Source organism: Anomalospiza imberbis, chromosome 17 (genome assembly GCF_031753505.1).
Source record: "Anomalospiza imberbis isolate Cuckoo-Finch-1a 21T00152 chromosome 17, ASM3175350v1, whole genome shotgun sequence".
In the NCBI taxonomy this organism is placed as follows: Eukaryota; Metazoa; Chordata; class Aves; order Passeriformes; family Viduidae; genus Anomalospiza; species Anomalospiza imberbis.
Genome location: NC_089697.1, coordinates 7,422,149 through 7,447,352, shown reverse-complemented (window position 1 = coordinate 7,447,352; position 25,204 = coordinate 7,422,149). Strand labels below are relative to the sequence as shown.

Sequence of the window (25,204 nt, the reverse complement as noted above, 5' to 3'; positions counted from 1 at the left end):
AGCGGTGTGGAGGGGAAGTTGTAATATTTGGATTTAGCCCTCAGTAAATTAAGGAAGAAAAAGGAAAAAACGCTGGGGGTAATCAGAGCAGGGCTGGCCTCGTGCCCTGCCCCACAGCCAGCGGCCCTGGGGGCTCAGCTCAGCCTGTGGACAGCAGGTGAGCAGGGCCAGAGGCTCTGAGTCAGAGAGACCGGACATGGATGGGCGAGGGATATGTCCCTGAAGGCCAGGCAGAGGACAAGCGGGTCCCCACCATGGGGACAGCAGCCTGGAGGGTCAAGGCTTGGATACCCAGCGGGGCTGTGGGCAAACATCTCCAGCCACATCAGAAAAAAGGGATCTGGGCCAGGAGGTTATTTTAATCCAAACCTCTTCATGGGAAATAAAATCCTATTTCTGCAGCTGGGGTGGCTGGGCAGGAGAGGGCCCGGGGGGTCGTCACCTTCAGCTGGCAGTGGGTGGCAGGGGACGACAAGGGAGGGAGCTGTCCCAGGATGTCTCCATTGCACAGCCCCTTTCCCAGCACAAGCCCCGCAGTGGCTCCCTGGGATCCCATGGCAGGGCCCACACTCAATCAAACACACACCGTGGTTGGAGATGGGGCTCTGAGAGGGGATGGGAAAAGGTCTCACTGCAGATGCTCAGGGCAGGAGCAGTGCTGCAGGGATGGCCTTAAACCCTCCAAAATGTGGCCTACCCACACACCAGCAGCCCCACGCCCCCAGGGCTGCCCCTGCCTGCCCTGGCTCCAAGGGGGTGAGCAGGGCAGGGATACCCCAAGGGAGCTGGTTGGGGGGGGCAGGGCTGGACCCCACCCTGCAGGATCTGAACTGGGGTCTTGGGCGGGCTCCATCCCCCCCGTGCCCTGGGAAGACACTTCTCCCGCTTGGTGACCCAGGGCGGTGTGGGGCGCGGGGCTGGCAGCCGGGCTGGGGCAGCTGGGGCAGAGGTGACCAGCGGGCAGCAGCGGCACGGGAAGGCCTTCGGCACCGTGCCCCGCGCCGGGAGCCCATTTCCCCACAACAGGGGCCGTTATCAGCGGCAAATCCTCAGAGTGGTCCCAGGGGGGACCTCCAGCCCTTCCCCTCCACCTACCCCACCGCTCTCCCGCTCCGGCCCACGTCAATGCCGCCGCGAAGGTGTCGGAACAATCGCCTGACAAAGAGCTATTTTTAGGGGCCGGGGCTTGGAGCGAGGATACGGCCCGGCCGCTGACAATGGGGGGAAGGGGGCCGGGCTTCCCCCGTGACCACTCGGCAGCAGAAGGACCTGTAAGATTTCCTCGATGACCCAGGCCCGTACAATACAAGGAAAGCGCGAGAGGGAGATACCCCCGCCAGGACGAGCTGCTCCTTTACCTAATGGGAGTGACCCGGGGTGAGGGGCTGCGAGCTTTGGGCCAGCGGCCTCCCCTGGGGGAGACTCCCACACCGGGAGGGAAGTGGGGTGAAGCCTGGCCGTGCTCAGCTTTCCATGAGGTCGAGGTGAGGGGGGGCCAGGCTGGCTCCCTTCTGAAGGGCATGGGGAGATCTGGGGGTGGTCAAAGGGGTGCAGACATAGCTCAGCACAACCCCCTCCCCTCCAGGCTGGCTCACAGCTCGACATGGTGGGAGGACAGTGACCAGAGCTGCATGTCCCCAGCTAGCCCTGGTCCGAGTGTGCCATGAGCCCAGGCTCCTGCTCGTCCTCAGGCTGAACCTGGATGCTTTTTCTCCCACCTCGAGGTCTCCCCAAGCTCAGCCTGCGCCAGACGGGTCGGTAGACCATTCGCTCTGGCCAGTCCTTTGGGGAAAAAGGGATGTCCTGGGCTGCACGGCAAGAAATTGGGCTAAAAAGGTGAAAGGCAGGGAGAGAAGGTCACGGGGCGCTGGACTAGGTCAAGTCTTGGCCTGGTTGCTGGCCTGGCTGCTGGCTCAGTAGAGGGATAAACTCCTTCCATGAACAGCGCCCGAGACCCCACACACCGGGCGGGACCCCACCGATCTGCGGCGGCCCCGGGCTCTGGGAGGGCCGGGGCTGGGCCGGTGGAAGGGCCGGGAAAGGGCTGATAGAAGGGCCAGAGAAGGGCTGAAGAACGGCGGGGACAGGGCTGTGGAAGGGCCAGGACAGAACCCTGGAAGGGCGTGGGAAAGACCGGGGGAAGGACCGCTGCTGGAGCCGATGGAGGGGCCGAGGGCAGCGCCGGTACCGGGGCACCGCCGGCACCGGGGCACCTCCGCGGGCCACAGTCGCCCCCTGGCGGCGGGTCCTACACACAGCCCCACAGAGGGGCTGGGCCCAAGCGGCCACTGCTCACGGTCGGGCCTCCCGCCGGCGCTGCAGAGGCCGACACGGACCCCGCCACCTTCCCGCGGTTCACGGGGACACACCTGGACACGGAGAGGGAACAAACCCGCGCCCTTCGCACACGGCCGCCACCATCACGGACTACAACTCCCATAGCCCCCCGCGGCGAGCTCCACCCTTCCCTGCGCACGCCCCCGCGGCGCCGTGGCGGGGCTCGCGCGGTTTCCGTTTCCGGCGCGCCTCGCTCTGGTCCCTGCGGCGGCGGCCGAGCCTTGTGCCTCCGCCATATTGTCTGTGTGCGGCGGCGGCGGCGGCGGTAGCGGCCGCGCCAGGTACCGGCGGCTCCGGCGCCCAAGCGGGGCCCCGCGGCGGTGGCGGGCGGAGCGGGCGGCGGGGGGGAGGCGCTGCTGCGCCTTCCGAGCTCCTCCGCCCCCCCGCCGCGGGCGCGGTGTGGGCCGGGGGGCCGCGGCTGCCCCTCAGGAGAGCGGGGCCGCGGCGGCGTTGAGGGGGATCGGGCAGAGCGGGCGGATCCGGTGCGGCGGAAAGGGCACGGCCCGCCGCCTCCTGCCCTCGGAGGGGCTCCGAGTCCCCGGGGGGAGCGGGCAGGGGCTGGGCAGGGGCCGCCCCGCTGCCCCCAGCCCGGTGCGAGGCCGCCCTCGGCCGCGCAGGAAGGGCAGAGCCCCGCGGAGCGGGAGCCGTCCCCTCCCCCAGCTCTCCCAGCTCGCACGTTCGGGCCATGTCGGTGTTATTTACCTAAATTGCTCGATCTTGCCTCTTCCCCGCCCTGCCCGGAGAAGCGGGGAGATGCGGAGGGGCACGGAAAGGCCTGTTAGTGCTCGCTGCCACCCCCGGCTGCGCAGGGACTCCGTTCTGGGCCTTTCTGGGTGGAGGGGAAGGTCGTTCTCACGGCTTTCCGTACCAGTCTGTGGAAGCAGCGGTGGTCAGTCTTGCCTCCGCTGTAATTTAGTTAATTGTGCCTTGGGACCGGGAGCAGTGTGTGTGTTGGTAAAATGTGGTTTGTAAGAGAGGGGTCAGATAAGATTGTGGAACCCCATGTGTGTCAGATCACTTAATTCTTACTGAGGGCTTTGGGTAAAACCAATAAAGTTTGGATTGTGAATATTCAAGCAAAGTGGAGGGGCAAGCACTGATCTGTGGTCTCTGGTGATCGGTTGCAGGACCTGGGGGAATGACATGGAGCTGTCTGCAGGTGGTTTAGGTTGGATATTAGGAAAAGGTTTTTCACCCAGAGGGTGGATGGAGACTGAAACAAGCTCCCCAGAGCAGTGGTAACGGCCCCAAGCCTGACAGAGTTCAAGGAGCATTTGGACAAGGTGGGATTGCTGGTGTGTCCTGTGCGGGGCCAGGAGTTGGACTTGATGTTCTTTGTGGGTCACTTCCAGCCCTAGTACCCCTGAGAGGTGTCTCTCATGATTTGGATTTGTGTTGCTCAAGCCTGACCCTGGGCTGGGGCCTTGGGGAGCTGCTCTTGCACTGACCCTGGTGCCAGGCTGTGAAACTGGGCACATATCCCTGGGGAGAGTTGTGCCATGTGCTCACCTGGCTCCTCATGGAAGCTCAGTCCTGGGTGCACTCCACAAATGGGCCGGAAGAGCCCCTGCCAGAGGGAACTGGGCACAGTGGCAGCTGTTCAGAGGAAAGCAAGTGGGCACCCGGCATTTCTGCTTGGGGCTGGGAGTGGTTTCTTTGTTCTTTGAACACACTCTCTTTTCTGAAACAGAATTGCTCAAATTACTCAGACTCAGAGTTGGGGCTTGTGCCATCCTGCCAGCCAGCCTGGGTGTTGGATGTGAATCCAGCATGGATTCTGGGTGCATCATCAGCTGGGACAGAGGAATCGCTCATGATGTGGTTGCTGATTCGGTGTGATGTAGAAAAGGGCAAAGTTTCTGCTAGGAGAGGAGAGACTAAGTTTGGGAAGACTCAAGGCAAGATTTTGGGAAAGTGTGACGCTTTATCAGTTCCTTAATTAGCCCTAAAACTAGGACTAGGGTTGTTCCAGTTGCTATAGCACAGGTTCTGTGGATACACACACCGTGTCTGTAACTGGAAGACGAAAATTGGGATTGGGATGTCTGATCCCAGGTACAGGGCAGGCAGTGCTCTGCACTCAGGAGTTCTGCCTGTGCCTTGTGGCTGTAATCCCTGTTCTCTTTGGATGACTCCAGACAGGGAAGGTAAATTCTAATTGTAAAGGTCCAGACCTTTCCTTGAGCGTGAAGAATGTCCATCTTTGGTGCTGGGCAGTGATCCTTTCCTTTCATCTTGCCAATGGGGAGAAGTTTCCATTATTTCGCCTTTCTCTAGTGGTTTATGTCAATACCTGGTAATAAATTTCTGTTGTTAGTGAAATTTGCTGTCTTCTTGTTCCCGGTGTGAGTGGTGGTTGAGTTGGGTGTACATGTCCTGCCCTGAGAGCAGAGAGCTTGGCCAGTCAGCTGCTGCCTGTGGGGAGTTGAAACAGGGTTGAGGAAGGGAACATAGTCTTGGAACGTAGTCTTCTGCAGCAAAGAAGCAAAAACTCATGCAGCTGAAGAGCTGGGTGATGTGCCTGGGTGAGGGGATGAGGCACAGAGCAAGGGCAATTGTGGTGAGAGGTAGATGTTGGAGGAGAAATCAGACACTTCCAAGTGGGAGGGTCAGAGCAGGTTTTCTTGGTTTGGCAGGGCTCATGGGCTCATAGATGGAGGGAAAGTGAGGATTGTTGGATGTTAGGAATATAGTTCTTTGGAAAAGTGATGTTAAAACTGGCAGTAGGTTCTAGCAAATGTGGAGGAAATTGGATCATGGAGTGTTGCTTGACATTAAGGTTGTTGAGGTTTGTGCAGGGGCTGTTAATGGTACTTGTTTGCTTGAAAAAAGCTGGTGAGATGTGAGAATGAAGATGCAAACTTGGGATTGGGAATTGACCTGGTAAAATACCATTTCCTGAAGGTGAGACATGGAAAGACTTAGTGTTTGGTGTTTGGGGCATTTTCAAGTAATGCAGATTAAGTTCATCAGCATGGAATGTGTTGGAAGTAGGAATCTCAGGGTATATAGGATGTTGAAAGGTGGTTATAGATTTGTGGAGTTGTAGAGAAAGAAACTTTCTGCTCTGATGAAAGGGACATGTATCCAACTTTTCCCAGTTTTATTAAATGGTGGGTGTCCTTACACTTCCATTTCAGTTCTTCTCCATTTTCTCCTTACAGAACTAATTTTGTCTTTCCTCATGTCCTCTGAGAAATAAGGGAAAGGAAGACAGGAGAAGCAAATGGGTGACATTGTGGTGGTGTGATTAATTTCGTGTCATATTTCTGAAGAGGCAGGGATTTATTTCTGGGTTACCAAACCTGTCACCTCCACTGTTCCTCCATTATGGAATTGCTTACATTAAGATATCTGTTTTAGAACTCTGTGCATGAGATTGTTGCCACTTTAGGTCTTATTGTCCTTTAAGGGTCTTGAGAGAAAAAAAAAAACAAAAAAAAACCAAGGAGATTTTAAGATTGGGAGATACTGCCTTGACTTAGTCTGGTTACAAACATTTGTTGCAAGACAGCTCTTGGATAATTTTTCTAAACTTGGATATCTCCTTCCAGGGGCTTCCAAGAGCTGACTTCCCTGGAATTTACAGAATGTAATTGGAGAAAGGGAGTTCTCCTTTGAACCTGAAAAAACTGCTTGGAAGAGGAGGCTGCAGCTTTTTGAGCTGGTGTTAGTGCTGCTGCTGAATGTAAAGTGTTTTTTCAAGCTGTTTTTTGGCCCCTTTTTCCATCAAGGTGCCAAACTTTCATATTGGTAGGAAAGATTGATGAGAAGTGGGATTGTTGATGTGGTCATGGGATCAGTGGTTCATGGATATTTTCTGGTTAAGAGTCCAGTAGAGAAGCAGCAACATGAGCCTGGCCCAAGTCTCATCTGCTCCTGTTTTCACACCGTTCTGGACAAATGGTTTTATTACCCATTTCAAACTGCTGCTTTGAGAGGCTGAAGAGCAGAAGGGAAGCTTGGAGTTCTTTGAGGACTTGGTACCACCACAGACTCACATTTGGAAGGTTACAACTTCAATAATTTTAATTTTCCACAGAGTTGAGTTCTGAGATTTAGGTTATGTCCTCCTTACTGAGTTCTATTTTTTAATTAATACTACCATTTACAGGGAGGTGGTTTCTAAAGCAGGCTGTCCAGTTCCTGCCTGTGTAATGACTGCATCATATTATGGCAGTTTACTTAATGTGAGTGGTGAATAAATTGTGTGCTAGATGGAAAACAGTTTTGAGTCAAGGCAAGAGTTTGGCTGCAGGTTTCCCATTGGATAGTCTGAAGTGTTAACAGCAGACCTAGAAAATTAAAGTTACTCACTCTGTTTTTGCAGAGAAGCAGGCTCTGCCCTTGCACCTTCTGGAACAACCAAAGGCTAAATTAGTCCTCTTTTAATTAAGCCAAGTTCAGGGAGAATCCAGCGTGCTAATACAGAATTACATGCCAGAACTTGCTTTCCCTGGGTGGGAAAGGTCTTCCTGTGGTGGGAAGAAGTGGCCCCAAATCCTCTTGTGCGTCCCGGGAGCCAAAAAGGTGCCTCTCCCTGTTGTTACCAAAGCCTTTGGAGAAGACATTTTCTCAGAGCATATTTGCACATGTGCATGTGAGTTGTCAGAAAGTCTTTATTTTTAGTGTTCAGAAAATGGATGAGCGTGGACGCGCACAACAAATTAATTTCCAGTCTAGAAAAGCAAGAGCTCCTGCAGTGTTCCTTCTCTTGCAGCCTTTTTCACAGGTTTCTCTATCTGTTACCAGTGTGCTGTTGAATTCCAGCCTTTCTTCCATGCTTGGTTGTACTCCAGAAGGAAAAAGAGGGCTTTTTGCTCATTCTGCAGCATCTAGATTAATTTCATCTGAGCTTACAAATTAAGTTACAAGTTTTGGCACAATGGCTTTACTGGGGGCTTGTAAGTTGTGAAAGAGAGTGCCGATTGCTGGAGTTTAATAGCTGGGTTTTTTTTCCATTTGATTCTTGGAATGGTGGTAGGTAGTTTAATCTTGTGTTAATAATGATAAATTTTTAGAGAATTATGTCAGAACTTCACTTGCTGGCAGGGGTTTGCACCGGGTGCCTCTTGGTGAGCCTGCTCAATGCTGGCTGAGGGTTGGAGGTGGTTTGTGATGCATTGCCTGCTCCATGGAACAGCTGATCACAGGGATTTCCTGAAGAAATGGTTACAGGCAGTGTCCTCTGGTTTATCCTTTCACTCTGGTAATTGTTCTTGCCTCTAGGAATTGCATGATCAGATCAATTAAAACTATAACTTTTACAGATGGTTGGTACAGGTCAGTTTTCTGGATTCTGCCTAAATCCCTCTCTGTACATGAACCATAGGAGTCAAATCAGCTGAATGATTGTCCCGGCAGTACTCTGTGCCTACTAATTAATGAGGAAAACAACTGTGTCACTTAGCAGCAACTAGGGAGGTAGAACTTTCCAGAGGATGCTGCCAGTGGAACCTGATGTCAGCCCATAGTGCTGCTGAAACATTCCCCTTTGTGAGCCTCCAGGAAGAGTTCCCTGGTGTTGCTGGGGTCTCAGAAACTGTAGTTTTGGTAACTGGAATACTGTCCAAAGCTCCAGCAGTAGGAGATTTAGTTTTGTTAGTATTCTTGAAAGAAAAATGAACTGCTTCCTGTTGAAGTATTGCTTTGGCTTTAGGGCAGACCTGAAGGGATATTCCTCCAAAGAAAATCCCCTCGCCTTTCCTGTACTCCCTGCTCAGCCTGAACTGTCAGTTTGGGGAAGAGGTGCAAGCAGAAGAGTTTTGTCGTTGGTTTCTGTTTGGTGTGTGTGTACTGACAAGTTAGTTTGGCAGTGCCTGGTTATATTGCAGCCATTTTTATTGGGTGGTGTCAGGAGTCCTTGGCACTGGCCGAGAGGATATCCGCTGGGTTTATGGGTGCTGGGAGTGGTGTTAGGGGAAGCTGCAGGCATGGGAAAGAGGCAGAGCCTGCGCTCGGCTGCTGGGGCTTGAGTGTCTTGCTGATGTTGCTGCCCTCTGCAGCTACATGGCCTCATCCAAGGTCAGCTTTGGGGTCTTTGTGTAACTTAGCTCTGAAAATAATAGTGTTCATGATCTTGGGAAATTGTCCATTCTGCATAGAGTCCCTTAGAGATGGAGTGAGCAGCGTTCCTGTCACTGCTGCTGGAGGTGATCCCAGTGTTCTGCCCCAGGTCCATGTGCTGTTGCCAGCACTGATATTTGGCAAAGGATAGATGTCCAACCAGGCTGAGATGCTGGAGTCCCATAGAGGGTTCATGTGAGCTCTGCTAAAATTCAGCTGTTAGAAGTCTGAACAAACAGGAAGACAAAGCCATGACAGACCTTCTGCCAGGAGAGTGTGTGGCACCAGAGCCACTGCCAGGGCATCCTGGAGGGTGACAGACATGTTACACGCTGCTTTCCGAGTTGGGAAAGTGGGACATTGAAGTTTTCCCCAAGACTGTGAAGAGTATAATAAACCATGGAGTTACAGTAAAACCATTCCTGTGGTTTCCATGTAGATTGTGATCCTCATTACAGAGGATGACTTCTTCATTGGCAGGAATCGTGAGGAATTCAGAGAGGAATCAGAGGAGCTGATGTAGGAAGAGCCAATCTAAATTTAGGATGTTTCTAGTGCAGAATTACTCCATGATATTTCTTAGAATATAACTAAACCTGTCAACTGCTTTCCCTACAGACTGGCCATGTCTTGTTTTGAATTGAACACAACAGTTCATGTTTCTTTTTTAAGGGAATGTTGAGGTCATTACATTATCATTTGTTATTTCTCTACAGTTGGACACAACCAGCTATTTAAAAGAAATCTGGAAAATAATTTTGGTGGAAAATGCAGTTAAATCAGACTGTGCTGTTCCAAAACAATACCCAGAGAAAAGTTTGATTTCAAACCTATGCTTTTTTTTTTTAACTCAGATTTTAAAATCTACTTTTCTGTCGATGTTGTCCCTTTAGCAGGGAAATGATCTTCAGGAAAGGATATAAAATGTCAATTTTGTTAATCCAGGCTTGTTTCTATTTTAGCTGTAAAATCATAGAAAAATATAGGTTGCAAGGGACTTCAGGAGGTCATTTGTTCCGTACTTGTATTGTTGAAGTTTCAGCATCATGAGAACACACAAAACAGGTTTCTTTTGTGAGATAGAGCATATTTTTAATCAAGTTTATTACTATTATTTCTTTTAAAGGTAAGCTGGGTATTGATTGATGTTGACTGTCAGCAGGCAGTACTGTAATATTTAGACATGTCTTGATTTTTTAATTTCATTGTTTCTCCAGTATTAGGTATTCTCCAAACTCTGAAGGAGCAAGCGCACTTCCCTGGGAGCATTACAGGGCTATGTGAAGGAAATCAACAACAATTTTATCTGATAATTGTAATTCTTGCTCACCTTACCAAATCACATTTTACACTCATGATTTTAGAGGCTGGGTTTAAGCTTTCAGCTATGAAAGGTTACATCTTGCTTGCAGTTGTAGATAAAAGAAGGGGAATAACCTTTCGATTCCAGACTCTGCACTGTAATTCTGCTCTTCTCCACTGACAGAGCTTTTCTTCTCTCACAACAAACCCGCTGCTGTCTCAGCCTGTTTACAGTCTTAGGCTGGCACAATCGCCACTGTAATGAGCTTACGTGGGGAAAGTAAAAGTGAGAGGAAAGTCTCTAGACCTGTTTGGCCGATCTGTCCACTTTGCGTTGTCCTCGAGAGGAAGGTGAGCTTGTCTGGAATTCGTAAAGCTACGGAAATGTTTTCTTGGCTCCTCGAGTTCAGCTTGCTGCAGTTCAGGGCCTGTTTTACTCCGTTGGGACTGCTGCGGGCTCACTGAAGCGGAGTTCAGGTGGGTCATCGGGAATAACCAGGTTTATGTGGTGTTGAACAAGGTTTTCTGGGTTCACTCCACTCTCTCTGGATGAACTTGGATCTTCCTGGCAGTATAGTGTTCACACTGAGGGCAAGGCATGCTGTTAACAGCAATCCACAGGGAAGCCAGTGTCAAGCGGTGTTTGTGTTCTTGGGTACATTATTTATACTCCAGACCTTATCCACAGAGGTCATCACTTGGATAGCACTTGCGAGTTCCTTGGGACTCCAGTCTTCTGAGAAGCTCTTGGCTTTCAGCTCACTGGGAGCCTGTATAAGTGCTGCATCATACTGGGGCAACTTCATAGGTTTTAAGTTCTGAATGAGTAAGAACATTTCCATTTAAAAGGAGAAAAAAATCATTCCGGTATCTCAGTTATTCTGGACTAAAAAAAAAAAGCAAATTTTACTAGAGGCAAAGTAGGTGTGTTTCTCAGAAACTAATCTGCATGGATTTCTTAGCTGTGTTTTGTTGCTACTTGCTCTGAGTGCATGCATCTGGAAGGACAGAGGGTGTAGGAAATTCCTGTACTAATTGGAGTAGGTGCTGGAAGTATGGATCCTTCACAAAATATCAAATTCTCTATGGGGGCATGGTCACCCTTAGAATTAGAGTGCATTGTAAGGATGATAACAGCCCTTTTTAAAAATGAGGGGGTTTGTAACTGGTTTAGATTAAAATGTTTTAAAAATCAGAGTCAAAGAGAACATTGCACATCTTTTTACCATTTTATTGAACTTTAGGCAGAAAATGTCTAAGTTTGCCAAGCTGTTCAGAAAACAGGCTACTGTTAGAAGAATTCAAACTTTCAAGGACTGATCTTTTTTAATAAATAGGCCTTCCAATTAAAAAATTCCTATATGGTGGCAGCACAATTATTTGTCTCTGGGCTGGGGCTCTGGGTACTCCCCTGGAGTCTGTCAGCAGGACAGGAGCTGTGTTTGGCTCTGTTCTTGTCTGGGATGAGCAGGGTTCCTCTTGATAAGGCTGCTGTGTAAGAAATCAGCTAATTATCAGTTTGTTAATACTCCAACAGCATTTTTGAAGATGGGCCTGTGTGGGAGAAGCCAACAGTGAAACTTTGGCGTGGTGTTCCTTTGCTGTAGCTGTCATGTGAGCCCTTTGGGGTGATATCTGTCCAAGAGGTGTCACCACAGGGGTTGATTGAGAAGCCCTGCTCTGTGTCCTTGCACAGGCAGGCCTTGGCAGTGAACAGCGTGTCAGACTGTGGTTGGGAGCTTTGTCTTCCTCTCTTTGTGACCTCTGGTACATTGCCTAAAAGCTCGTGTTTGTTTCCTAGTTAAACACTTCTCTACCAGAGAAATTAAAATTTTAATGTTGTTTTTGGAGATGCTCAAGGCTACACTGGACCCTGATCTCGCCACATCTACTTTGATTAGATGATGTTGAGCAGACTCTCCCAATGTAAATTGTTCTATGATTCTGTCATCAGGGCAGGAATTAATAAATGACAACATTCTGTTTGGATTCTGCAGAAACAGAACTAATCTTTTATAGCAAGCTCATGGCACTTTTCTAGGTGCAATTGCTGCTCATACTGTAGATTTTTCTGCTTTAAAAACTGCAAGCTCAACTGATGCTTGCATGTCAACACCTGTCCCCATTATCTGTCCTTATTTGTGTCATTCCCTTCTGCCAAAGAGCTTGGATCCACTGCAAAATAATCCCCCTCCAGGGGCACTGAAGGCAAAAATCTATAAAAATTCCTTGGCAGTTTTGAGCAGAGAGTGAGCAGCTTTCAGGCAGGGTAAGTTTGTGTATGTCTGTAACTCTGTTTGCTTTAAATTTTAGTTATCTCTGCAGATTCTCTCCCCTTCCTGTGTAAAGAATAGTAGACAATAATACCTACCCTTGTAAATAGACATTGTGTGCCATTCTTAGAAGCTGCAGTTGATGATTTCCTGAAAAAGCCCTTCTCTGAGCAGCCTCTTACAATGTGCTGCTTGAGCTAGGCTAGAGCTACGTGACAAAAAATAGCCACTGTGAAATTTGATCTATCTTTAGATAATGTGATTGATTTTTCTTTTTTTTTTGTGCTGAAACTGATCTTGCTAAGCTGGGTGAGGGGAGCAGTCACGTGTGCTTTATTTATACTGGATTGTGCTTAAAAATTAAAATTGCTAAGTCATCTGAGACATGTATAAGTTCAGTTAATTCCTTCACAAGGAGTATTGGGCAGAGGAAATGGGCCAGTGCATCTCCTGCCAGAAGTACAGGGAGTGAGAAGAAGCACAAACACAGTGATTGGACTTTGAAATCTAATAAATTTCACTGTACTAAACTGTTCTAGTAAACTTGCATGCTCTAGTAATGCCTGGGGACATCTAATTTCTAAGTGTCTGAGTCATGCCACATAAATGCTTTGAGGTCGTAGATGATTGCTGCCTCATCTTCTGAAATTGTATTTTGTGAGAGAACTAGCATTTTATCCAGGAACAGACTTACTATATTTTGAGGAATACTTCATATTCTTCCATTAGCTGGACACACGGCTGAAGTGCCCCATCCTGCTTTTATTGGTCTAAGGCCTCAGTCACCCTTCCGTAGTGGATTTTGGGATAATGCTGTGTCCCCTGTTTGCCCTTTGGTGGACTGGATTACTGCAACCCTGTCTACCTGAAGCTGCCACCAACACCATTTGTGTGTCAGTAAGTCAAAAAATATCCCGGTGCTGAGCTCTATCCCACCTAAGGAGGCTTTGTCCATGTCAGAGAGTCCTTGCATGCACTTCTGCCTCTGGAAGCAGGACCTGCTGGTCAGGTTGTGTGACACGGGGAAGGACATCAGACCTGCATCCCCCAGGTCCTCTGCCATCTTCACAGCCAGTGGGTCTTGCTGGGTCCCCACAGGAGTGCTGCAGACCTCAGATAAACAGCAGGACTTTGCCTGTAGAGCAGGATTTTGCTTCTAGAGTTTTCTTCTGTTGTGACATGTCCTAGTAGCTTAAGCAAACTGCTCTGAGCAGATTTCTAGGTCTTTCTCATTAATGTGTGATTAATGGGGCTGTTACTTCCTTCTGCAGTCTGGCAGTTGCCCATTTTCTGTGAAGGGATAAGATTGGCATAGCAAATAAGTATTTTAGTTTAGATAACAGTGTTGCCCACTGAGCACATAGGTGGGGCTGTAAGGCCCTGCCACGTGCTGCTGCACACCAAACAACGCTCTTCCCTGCTCCAATATAGCTCCCTTTCTTGTAAGTTATTTTGAAAGCTGACAAAGGGATTCTTGTATTTAAACATCTAAAAGGGTGTTAACTTCCCCTTGTGAAAGATTTGAGACATGTAAATGCACCACATATATCTTGGGTAGGACAATATAGATACAAAACTGTAGTGAGTTACTGCTGTCCTGAATATTCAGATTTGGATGATAAAGTATTCAGACATACAGGATAAAGATACAGTGTTTGTCTCTGACATACAGTAACTTTCTTTTGAGTGCTTTTGACCAGTCTCAATACTGATAAAACTTATCAGAACCTATGCAAAAATTGTATTGGAAAGAGGGAAGGATTGAAGGTACTTTAGGCAAGCAGAATGCAAAGGAACATCTCAGACCCTTGTTTGAATAAAGCATCATAATCCAATACAGATGCTGCTGTCTTTTGGACAGTCAGATTTAATGCTTTGGCTGTAGGAGGTTGTGACTAAAGCTGGTTTCCATCCCAGCAGAATTGATTTTGTTACATTGGATGGCCCAAGACTTGTGATGGGGGTGAGATTGCAGTCTGTGGCTGTTGCTTTCAGTCTGGAGTCAAAAGGAGGGGATCTGTGTGCAGATACAGAGCACATGGCATTCTTTCATTTTGGAAAGTTAGCTCTACAACCAGCAGCTGGAAACAAGGTGCTGAAAATTACCAGGTCAGGGGGTGGGTTTGCTAGGGGCCAGTCCTGTGTGAGGGAGAGCAGACAAATGGCTTTCAGGAAATCCCAGGCTTGCGACTGGGCAGGCTCCAGCCTCCTCTTTGCAGCAGCTTTTAATGATTAACTTAAATACTTTTGAAGTACCTTGAGAATTTAACCTCTGGTTTCTGCTCTGTCTTCAGGTGGAGGAATCTGAGGCCTTTCTCCTCTGTCAGCACTGCAGACCAGGTCGCCTCTGATTTCACATCTCACTTCCGCCTGCCAAGCTGTCTGATATGTCGGGACCCGTGCCGAGCAGGGCCAGAGTTTACACGGATGTGAACACACACAGACCCCGGGAGTACTGGGACTATGAGTCTCACGTTGTTGAGTGGGGGTAAGTCTGGGCTGCTTCTGGATGTCCCTGCACCAGGATCAATCCCTGTGGATCCTGTGTAGTGGTACTTGGGGAGTTCAGGCAACTGTGCTGCGTGAGGCTTTTTCACGCTTCTTGGCAGATGGCAAGGGAAAGGATCACAACTTCTCTTCAGAAAAATGTTTCTTATCAAACTTTTAAATTCCCATTTGTGAAAGAACATTTATAGCAGCTTCCTTAAAAGTTTGAAGAAGTTTTGCCAGGTAGTCGAGAAACATCCCCTTTCAGAGGGAAGAAAATCCATATCTGAAACAATCCAAACAGTCCTGGGTGCAGGACTGAAAAGAAATGAAAAGACTTTCAAACTGAAGTTGCTGCTGACTTGGATAAGTGAAGAAACTCCACAGACTTAAGTAGGTACATGCTGTTTTATGACTTGTTGCTCATCTCTCTGCAAGTGTCTGGAAAAGACATGGCTGCTTCTCTTTGAAGGAGGGAGGTGTCTAAATTGAGCTCATGACTAAAGTGTCCCAGAATCAGACAGCAGTGGTGGCAGCTTCATACCTCTGCGTTCCTGCTGGGATATGGAGGGCTCAGACAGAGTTCTGCCCTCAGCTGTGCAGTTCCCAGTTTCTGGAATGTACACAGTCATCTGAGCATAAGTGCTGCTTTGTGCCCAGACTGTTTTTAAACAGCCTTGCACTTAGGTTTTTCCTTGTACTGGCTTTTTTGAATTTTACCAGCATTATACAAGGAAAAATGGATCTTCCAAATATATAGAGAAGGGATAGTTCAAGTTTGCTAATGCTGAAATACATAGTTGGGCTTTCAATCCATACTTTTGGCTTGAATCTCTTGGGCAAATAGATACTCCCTGTTTCTTTCCTAGTTCTTAATTCATCCAGTTCAGGAGTTGGAAGGCACTATTTAATCCCTTTTGTCTGTGAAGTGAGGCAGTGATTGAGTGTTAAGGAGCAGTTTATAAATTGTGATGGAAATGATGAGCCCTTTGGAACTCTAACCTTTTCTCTCCACAGAAATCAAGATGACTACCAGCTAGTTCGAAAATTAGGCCGAGGCAAATACAGTGAAGTATTTGAAGCCATCAACATTACAAATAACGAAAAAGTAGTTGTTAAAATTCTCAAGGTGAGCTGGGGATTGGGCAAAAGATAAAATCTGTCTTGAGGTGATCGGGAGGCCAGAAAGGGCTTTTTGATGTTCTGAAACTGAAATCCTTAAAGCCTGGCTTTGGAGCTCACTCAGTGAAACAGGCCATTGTTTTGAGCCTCCTGATATAAGCACCACACTTAAGTCAGATCTCTGCCTGTAAGGAATTAGGCTCTGTCTTAAAGAAGCCCTGATGTTCCTCACCTTTTTACTTGGAGCTAAGCAACATTTCAGCAGCTGACTACAAAATTCTCAGCTTCTCTAAATGCCGGTCTCCTGGCAGGCTGTCATGGCCTTGGCCTTCATTTAGTGACCCTCCAATAGCCCATGGACTTCGCATAGTTAAACATTTGCCACATGCCAGTTAAGAACTCTTGGAGTGTCACAGAACTGTTTGGGTTGGAAAAGCACTCAATGATCATCAAGTCTTTTAAATCTATTCAAGGATGATGTCCTCACCACTGGAGCAGCCTGTTCCAGGGATTGACAACCCTTTCTGTGAAGAAATTTTTTCCTGGCATTACTTGAGGCCATTTCCTCTTGACCTATCAGATTATGTTCAGAGAGCTTTTTAAAAAAAAATCCCATCTTCCTTCCTCTCCTTCACTTGGAATTATTGTCTGTAGCTGTCAGGGTTGTGTGGTTAGAAAGGAGACAGCAGATATTTGAGCCCTTAATGGTGTGATGCATACTCAGGTGAAATTGCAAAGGTTTCAATGTATTTTGCTGATCTGCAGTCACCTGGGTGTTGTCATCTGGGTGTTGAGCTATTAGCCTCACTTTACTGCAGGGCTTTATCTTGCACTTTGGATTTTTATTCTTCAGCCTGTTAAAAAGAAGAAAATCAAGCGTGAAATCAAGATCTTAGAGAACTTGCGAGGCGGTCCCAATATAATCACCCTTGCAGATATAGTAAAAGATCCTGTGGTGAGTAAGGGAGAAACCCAAGGGGTGCACTGGGGTTATGGGTGAAGTTGCTCTGTTTGATTTCAGCTCTGACCTGGCTTTTTGTTTTCCGCTGCTCTTAAATCCTGCTTTTGAATTGACTGATCAGATCAGCTCTTAATCTGATAAACTTCTTTTAGAGGGCCCTTCCCCCACAGGTCCCTCCAGCCCCTCACTCTGTGAGGAAGAGATACCAGTGAGCTGAGAGAAGTTAATTCGCTGTGCAAACAGTGCTGCTGGAGGCTGTGGGCTGAGGCTCTGCTGTCTGTGTCTGAGGGGAATCATAAATATGTCCAAGGCAGAGGGATTTGTGCAGTTTTAGTAGAAAAAAAAGATGCAATTCATTATCCTAAGTGGAAACATAACTTAACATGGCTGAATGCTTTTTTTTTCTGTTCCAGTCTCGAACACCCGCTCTGGTTTTTGAACATGTAAACAACACAGACTTTAAGGTACAGTGTGGGATGTGACTTCTTGTTTTGTGTTTGAAAATCACTCGTACTGTCTTTCTGGGGAAGGGAAAGTAGTTAGGACAGGTGTTTCCTTCCAGCATAAAAAATTCTTTTAAAGGTAAATGCAGTTGGGACAGAAGTTTGTAATTAGCCCATCAGTACCATTTTGCCACAAAAGTTACAAGATGAGAATGCAGATTCCAAGAGGTATTTAACCTAGGGAGCAAATGAATCTGTTATCTTGTGGCCCGTCAGTGCCTGTCTTTTTGAGGCATTTGGCTTTTATGTGTAGAGCTATTTATTGGAACCACTTTAAATGTGGACAGCTGTTTCTGTGGCCTTCCATGCTTCTGGGAATGGGGATTTAAATGTTTCATTGTCCTTTCATACTGACCTGCCTCAGAAGAAGAAAGGCTGTGCAATGCCATCCAACATGCTTGTGCTGGGTGGGTACAACCAGAGGGAGATAGTGACAGGAACCAGGATATGCTGTCTGAGCAGAGCTGGAAGTAAACTATGTATGGGATTTGCAAAGGGAGAGGACCAGACTGATCAGAGTCAGGTGTGGGATCAGAGTAATTTGAGAAACTTGGACTAAACCTTCAAATGGGTTTGGAGAATGCCAGCAGCCCAGAACAGGGGATTTTTGGATGTTGAACACTGACATGATGTGTTTGTGTCCCACAGCAATTATACCAGACATTAACAGATTATGATATTCGATTCTACATGTATGAGATTTTGAAGGTAAGTTGGTGTTCTGCTGTTTTGTTGGTTTATTTCTATGATTTGCTCTCAGCTAATCCTGTAGAGATGGTTCTCATGTCACTGATGATAGTGACATCATATAACCAAGGGAAGGAAAGAGTCAGTCCATGGAAGAATTGGGCAGAAAAATATCAAGTCACTGTCTATTTTTCAGTGTTTTGGTACATTGAGATGCCTTAAAATCCTAAATTAGGAGTACATGTAGCCTCTGAAAAAAGAAAACAGTGAGCTGTCACTGGCTGGGTTTGTGCTCAGGCATAATGTGAGTCAAATGTCTTCATCCATTCTTCTGAACTAAGTAATTTCTCCTTAGGAGTCTGGAGAAAGGGGGCTTGTGTGATCATTAGTGCCTAGTAACTATGCTCTTAGAGACTCTGAAATTCCGATTTTTATGAGGAAGCACACAAAGTAAAGTCAAGACACTTGTGTTGCTGGTACCTCCTTTTGGGAGGGTGCTCTAGCAGCATTTTCTGTGATCCGTGAGTCTAGTCCAGGATCTAACACTGGACAGTCCTGTCATCTATTTAGTCTTGATATGTGTGGAAATATTTTTGAATATGGTTAACTTGACACATTCTTGTGACTCCAGCATCTGTTTCCTTTCACCTGCAGGCTCTAGATTACTGCCATAGCATGGGAATCATGCACAGAGATGTCAAACCTCACAATGTCATGATTGACCATGAGCACAGAAAGGTAGTGTGGGGTGGCTGGGGGGCAGGGAGGGTTCCTGCTTTTCTCTTGGCAAACTGGGATCCCTTTTGGGTACTCCTCTAGAGGTACTAGCAGACCTCTTTGAGGGGGACTCTGCTCTCATGGTGTGGACAAATGTAAAATGAGAATATTGTGCTGCTTTTTGAGGCTTTACTTGGTCACATGTGACCCACAGGCAGGGTTGTAAGGAGAGGTATTTTATTTAGACTGCTTGGTGATATGGCTTTGGGGAGAACATGTAACCAGACACTCTGATCAAATTAATTGAAAATGGAAGACTTATAAATTAACTTCATACTAAATTCACTAGTGTCATTCAGCCAATGGTAAGCTGGAGCATCCCTTGAGCCTTTTTTCTTTGTTTTCTACCATTTTTAGCTTAGACTAATAGACTGGGGTTTGGCTGAATTCTATCACCCCGGCCAAGAGTACAATGTCAGAGTGGCTTCCAGATATTTCAAAGGACCTGAACTTCTTGTAGATTATCAGGTAAGAATTACCAGGACTTCTTACTGACTTTGATATGGAAAGTCAGTACCATTTCAAGGTAATAAACCCAAAATTCAGATGTCTAGAGAGTTGAAGCTAAAGACAGTCTGTTCCAAAATGTATGGCATAAAGCAGTGGCCATAAAGCCACTGAATGAAAGAAAAAAAAATTAGTAGTCTCAGGACCTGAGGAAGAGCTGCAGAACTATCATTATGGATCTTGGAATACAAATGTTAAATATTTTTTTAGCAAGGCTGTGTTTGCAGTAAGGTACAGGAATGAAACAAAGCCCCTGTGGGAACAGCAAGTACTGCATGAACTTCTAAATTAAGCTTTAAAAGCATCCCCATATCTGATGGCAGTTTGCATTATGGAAATCACAGTGTTCCTAGTGACTTTCAGACCATGCTGGTTCTGGAAAAAGGCACATCCTCACCTGCCCATGGACCCTGGGGAGTCCACACCTTTCGTTGTTTGTTGCAAGTCTTCCTTTCCCAGCACGTTTCTCAGTGGTTTATAACATTGGAGTCTGCAGTGAAAATAGAAGAAAGCTCTGATCTTTAATATCCTGGCAGACAGGGATGGAATTAGGATACCTGCTGTCCTGCTAATTGCTGTATCCCAGTTTGAGTAACTGGAACACTGAGCTGAACAGTGGTTTAGGGATGAAGATACACGAAGATAGTTCAGTTTGTTTCCAGCATGACATGGCTGTGTTCATATCACCTTGTCGGGGAGGGGGGAACCCTATTAGTTTTGGAGGTCTGTTCTGCTTTATTCATTAGAAATTGAATTGTCCTTCTGGTTTTGTACAGATGTATGATTACAGTCTGGATATGTGGAGCTTGGGTTGCATGTTGGCTAGTATGATATTCCGAAAGGAGCCATTTTTCCATGGCCATGACAACTATGATCAGGTGAGAGCTGGTCATGTACAATGTCTGTTCTCTTAGCACCATGAAGGTTTCCTGCTTAGGCTGCTATCGAGTCATCCAGAGAATTTTTAAGCCTTTCTCTAATGGCTTCTTAGCTCAGTTTGAAGCCCCAGTCCTTTTCTCAAGTGTGCAAGATTATGTAACCAATTAAATAGAAATGGATTTATAGAGCTTTGTACTTAGGAGCTCCTCAGTAGGTGTCTGGGAAAAGCTGTAGAAATAGTTATATTAAGGCTGGTGTGTTCTAGTACATAGTTTGACTATTCCTGAGGTTATGTTATGTGGAAAGCCCCTGTAACTATTCACTCTCCCCCCACTCTGTATAGAAACTGAATTTGGTACAGGTTTATACAGATTCTGAAATCTTTTATGTGTTGCCTTTAGGCCAAATTTTATTTATTTTTAAACCTTTATCACATGCTCAGCATGTGACTGCCATGCAAATATTCTGGAACCAGGATCTTCTATTCTCAAGCCTTTTTTCTGGAGCTCTCTGGAGTGGTGCTTCACCTTTCACATGCAAGATCCAGAGTTTCTGCTTTTTTGACCAGTTATTCTTGCCATCCCTTCTGTTGGTTTTGAATATTTTCATGCTACTAAGGAAAGTAGTGTTGCAAGGTCTCAGGTTTTTGAGATTTTAGGGTCTGTGGCTCCCTCCTGGCTGCCTTGGGGTACTGAGCTCCAGCTGTGAGTGGAGGCATGTTCCTGATGCCTGGGACTGTGTGGCTGGGGAAGCCAGAGCCACAGGCTGATGCTGTGGCTTCTGATTCATACTGCTGGGATCAGGTTCCAGCTCCCACGGGAATGTGCTGCTCTGTCTTCATGCAGGCTCTGGTATTATCATACCTTCACAGTAGTGACTTGTTTTTGTGTTTGTTCCCAGCTGGTGAGGATAGCCAAGGTTCTGGGGACAGAAGATCTGTATGACTACATTGACAAATACAACATTGAGCTGGATCCACGTTTCAATGACATTTTGGGCAGGTGAGCCGAGGTCTGGAGTCTCTTTGGTCGACCCAGACAGTTACAGCTTTGTCAGCAGACCTTGAAATGAACAAAAATTTGTGGGAGAAATCAGAGCCAGGATTCTGGAGAATTGAGACTTTGTGCCTTTGGTCCCTTTTGCCAGTGCTTCCTGTAGCCCTTTATATGGAAATGGACCTGAGGAAAGATTTTTAAATGTCATTCAGGCAATAAAGGAATTACTGGAGCAGAAAGCATGAAGGGCAAATGCTCTCTTCAGTCTGGAGGGAAAAAAACAAAATGGTGTTTCTCAGCATTAAAGTGCAGAAAGTCAGGTGCTGCTAAAGATGGAATTTATATGGTTTTTTCCCCCCTCATAGTGGGACTAAATTTAAAGGAACTCATGTTGGGTGCATAAGAGATGACAGAACCTGCAATTTTAGGGCTGTAATCCATTCTGAGCGTTAGTCCTGCTGCTGTCTGGGGTCATGGCGGGGCGGTGCAGGGACTGTGGTGGCCGAGGTGGCTGTGCTGGGGCTGTGACTGCTGTGCCACCACGTGGAGACACAGTGACACTGCTTCACGTTCTGGAATGTCTCAGTCCTGCGGCTGCTGCACAGTGCAGCGGCCTCCTTCAAGGCTGGACATCTGTCACAGTTTTTGCTCCTTAAGAAAGTGAGTTTTGGCATCAATGTCCCCTGCCTGGCCTGATTGGGGTCTGTTTTCCTGCAGACACTCCCGTAAGCGATGGGAGCGCTTTGTCCACAGTGAGAACCAACATCTGGTGAGTCCAGAAGCTCTGGATTTCTTAGACAAGCTGCTGCGATATGATCACCAGTCACGACTCACAGCGAGAGAAGCCATGGAACACCCCTACTTCTGTAAGTATCAGCTGCTGTCCTGAGAGTTCTGCCTCTGGGAAATCTCTGTTCCCATGGCTTGTGCAGATGGGAACTGAGAATGGCAACGATGATAAGCCTGGTCTGCAAATAATTGTGCAGGAGCTGAGGCTGCTGGTCTCTGTGTGCCACCTCCACCAGTCAAGGAATCAGTGTTGGGTGCCTGTGTTGGGCCCATGAATCAGCAAGTAATATCAAGTCACCTAAACCACGTGATTTGGGGTTGCTTTCTGCAGGTGTGCATGGATTCCTGTGTTTGGATAAACCCAGAGAACTCTGGTTTGTTGATTAAACAGGCGGTTTTACTCCTTCTATTGCTAAATTGCTTAGCTACTGCTATATTCAGGTCTTGATTTTGCAAGCAAAAATTTTACTTTCACTAGTAAATGCTTTTAAATGGTTGCTCTTTTTCACAGATTGATATCTAGGGGTTTGAAGCAGCTGCAACAATGCATAATGTTAATATTTGCTCAGGTGGTTTGGTTTTGGGTTTTTTTTAGCTGCTGCTGAAGGGACCCCTGTAATTAACAGACTGTTGATCTGTTATGCCTGTTACAAAAATCCCAGGGAAAAGTTTTGCAAGTATGAGCAGTAGAGAAGCCAATAGCTTGGAATGTGAGAGCTGGACAAACAGTTCATTAACTTGTGTCCACAAAAAGATACATGTAGTGCTGAGCTCAGCAAAGTTTGGAATTCTCTTGTCTGACACAGGAGGCCTTGGAGGCAGGAAGAGGCTATCCCTGTTCAGGTGTGAGCTTTATTTACATGCAGCTGAAAATAAAGAGTTAGTAAGTTGTGATCATCTCATGGAAGACAGGTTCTAGTGACACACCTGACAGCTCACAGAGATGTAAGATGTGTGTAGAGACCTGACACATGATTGTAATCAGTGATAATCATTCTGCTTGCTGCACCCATATTCTGGGTTTGGCTTTCTGTAGTTTCTGCTTAGAACAGAAAGATCGACTCTGACATAATATCCTTTGTGTTTTCCTGTCAGACAGTTATGCTGAACCCCAAATGACATAATTTAGCTGATTTTCCCTGATATCCCATGACCTTGGTACCTTCTTGAGTGCTTCCCACTGGAGTTGGTGGAAAATACCTGTATTTCAGTAGATGATGGTTGATGTTATTTGACACAGGCAGAGTGCCAGGACTGGCTGAGCACAGAGGCCACAGGCAGTTTGTGTGCCTCAGCAGCTCTCTGGCAACACAGCACTTACTGGTAGTGTGCTCTTCCTAGACCCCATTGTGAAAGACCAGGCTCGGATGGGCTCGTCCAACATGCCGGGTGGCAGCACTCCTGTCAGCAGTGCGAGCATGATGTCAGGTCAGTTCTGTCAACTCGCCTTGGTGCTTGGTGTGCTAAAGCATTTGTATGTGTGGGGTGGGTGGGAGGACCCAGCAGGGAGAGTTCAGCAGGCAGGTGTTGGGTCATCTCCCAGGACTGGGGACAAGGGCAAGGAGAGCTGCAAAGCAGGTGGGAGAGTCTGATAAGTAAGGCCTTGGGCAGCCTGACCTGTTTTTCTGGTCTCATTTAAGAAGTTCTTTGCAGTTGATTTTCTGGCAGCAGCTTGAAGGACAGTCCACTGGCACTGGCTGCCCAGAGAAGCTGTGGCTGTCAGATCCCTGGAATTGTTTACGGGCCAGGTTGAACGGGGCTTGGGGCAGCCTGGTCTAGTGGAAGGTGTCCCTGCCCATGGCAGGGGAGTTGGAACAAGAGGAGCTTTAAGGTTACCTTTTCAACCCAAACCATTCTGTGATCCTGCCACATCTCTGCCCATCAGTGACACTCAGGGGTGTGCAAATGTGTGCCCTTCCCAGAGCTTCAGAGAAGAGTGACAGATACTTTATCTCTTTAATTATTTTGGCAGCTCTGAAAACTTAACTGACCCACAAAGCTCCCACTTGACTTCAGAAGCTGTCCTGGATAGCAGTGTGCTGTTCTTACTCTAATTTCTGCTTACCTGTGTCTCTTCCAGGGATTTCTTCAGTGCCAACACCTTCACCCCTTGGACCTCTAGCAGGCTCACCCGTCATCTCTGCCACCACCACCCTGGGGATGCCGGTTCCAGCTGCTGCGGGCGCCCAGCAGTAGTGACGGGCTCTGTCTCCTGCTGCCTGAGCTGAGTCAGGTGGGGAAGAGGTTTCCCCCTCCACCTCTCCTCAGGACGCAGCTCGTGCCTGGCAGGGGAAGGGAGGGGATGAACGCTTTGGAGACACCGTGTCTGAACTGTTGCTTGTGGATTTATAGTAGTTCAGTCATTATATACAAAATTATTATAGGCTGATTTTTCTTTTTTTACTTGAACTTTTCGTAACTCAGGGGATTCCCTGAAAATACCTACAGATGGAATACTTCTTGGACAGTTTTTCTTTTCCCCCCCCACTCCTCCCCCCCAAAACAAACAAACAAACAAACAAAACAACTCTTCATGTAATAACAAAGATGAATCAACAGCATTTCCAAGCTCTTGCATCCTGCTGGAAATCTCTTCTCTTCATGTTCCCACCATTATTCCTCCACAAGCCTTGGGGGATTGTGCTGTTCTCCAGAGACTACCAAACCAAGTCTTCATGAAGCAGGGGAGGGGATTCTTAAAGTACCACTCACTTAAACCCCATGTCCTGCATACGTCCCAGCCAGGGTACACTGAGGAGACAATTCCAGTAGGGAGAGGTGGGATAAGCTTAAAAGGAGTAAGTGCAGATAGTGTCCAAAACCCTAATTGGATTGGATAATGTCTCCTTAGGAGTCAACCAGAATGCTAACTCACCCCTTGCATGTAATTTTAGTCTTAAAAATGAAGTTACTGATCCAGTTGGAGTCCTTGGCACCTCCTGAGACAGGTGCTTCTGTAGAGTAAGCCCTGCTCTGATCAGCCCCTTTCTCGTGGAGGGTTCTTCCAGCCGTTGCTTGGCTTGGATCTCTGGAATTAATTTGTTATTGGGTATATTGTTTTTAAATTGTTTCTATAGGTTTCAAGCTGGTGGCTACTTAAAGCTGGAAAAATCAGACTGCGCCAAGTCCGATCCCACATCTTCACCCACCATCCCCTCCCTCACGTGCCATGTGGTGAGAATACCAGTTACCTCACAGTCTTGTAAATATGCACTGAGAGGAAGGAGCCAGGAGACGTTAACTTAAACTGAAATGGTAGATCAGTAATTGTGGACAAATATTACCATTGACAACGGAAAAGCACCCTTGTTACAGCCCTGCTACCCCTTGCTGTGTATATATACTTTGTCCTTCATATGTGAAAGATCCAGTGTTGGAATTCTTTGGTGTAAATAAACATTTGGTTTTATTTATCGAGGTTAGATTTAAGTTCCCTGTGTAGAGGCCTCCCTGGGGTGGTCATACACTGACACAGGAGTGGTGACAGCCACATGTGCCCTGGGCAGGCCATGTCCCTGT

The 25,204-nt window shown here is 47.2% G+C and overlaps 1 protein-coding gene across 3 annotated transcripts; it reads left to right on the top strand.

The window, feature by feature from the left end:
• Nucleotides 1–2,494: 2,494 nt before the first annotated feature.
• CSNK2A1 (casein kinase 2 alpha 1) lies at nucleotides 2,495–24,899 on the top strand. Of its 3 annotated transcripts, XM_068207749.1 has the most exons (14): nucleotides 2,495–2,618; nucleotides 14,273–14,466; nucleotides 15,483–15,594; nucleotides 16,441–16,542; nucleotides 16,962–17,012; nucleotides 17,700–17,759; nucleotides 18,393–18,476; nucleotides 18,873–18,983; nucleotides 19,799–19,900; nucleotides 20,802–20,902; nucleotides 21,614–21,762; nucleotides 23,027–23,113; nucleotides 23,766–23,918; nucleotides 24,763–24,899. In XM_068207749.1, exons 2-13 carry the CDS (start codon nucleotides 14,366–14,368, stop codon nucleotides 23,879–23,881), a joined length of 1,176 nt encoding a protein of 391 aa, XP_068063850.1. In that variant the 5' UTR covers nucleotides 2,495–2,618; nucleotides 14,273–14,365; the 3' UTR covers nucleotides 23,882–23,918; nucleotides 24,763–24,899. The 3 variants fall into 3 exon arrangements, with proteins under 3 accessions (XP_068063850.1, XP_068063849.1, XP_068063851.1); XM_068207748.1 differs by lacking the exon at nucleotides 24,763–24,899 and having other exon boundaries at nucleotides 23,766–24,212; XM_068207750.1 differs by lacking the exons at nucleotides 2,495–2,618; nucleotides 24,763–24,899 and adding an exon at nucleotides 9,961–10,182 and having other exon boundaries at nucleotides 23,766–24,212.
• Nucleotides 24,900–25,204: the final 305 nt, after the last annotated feature.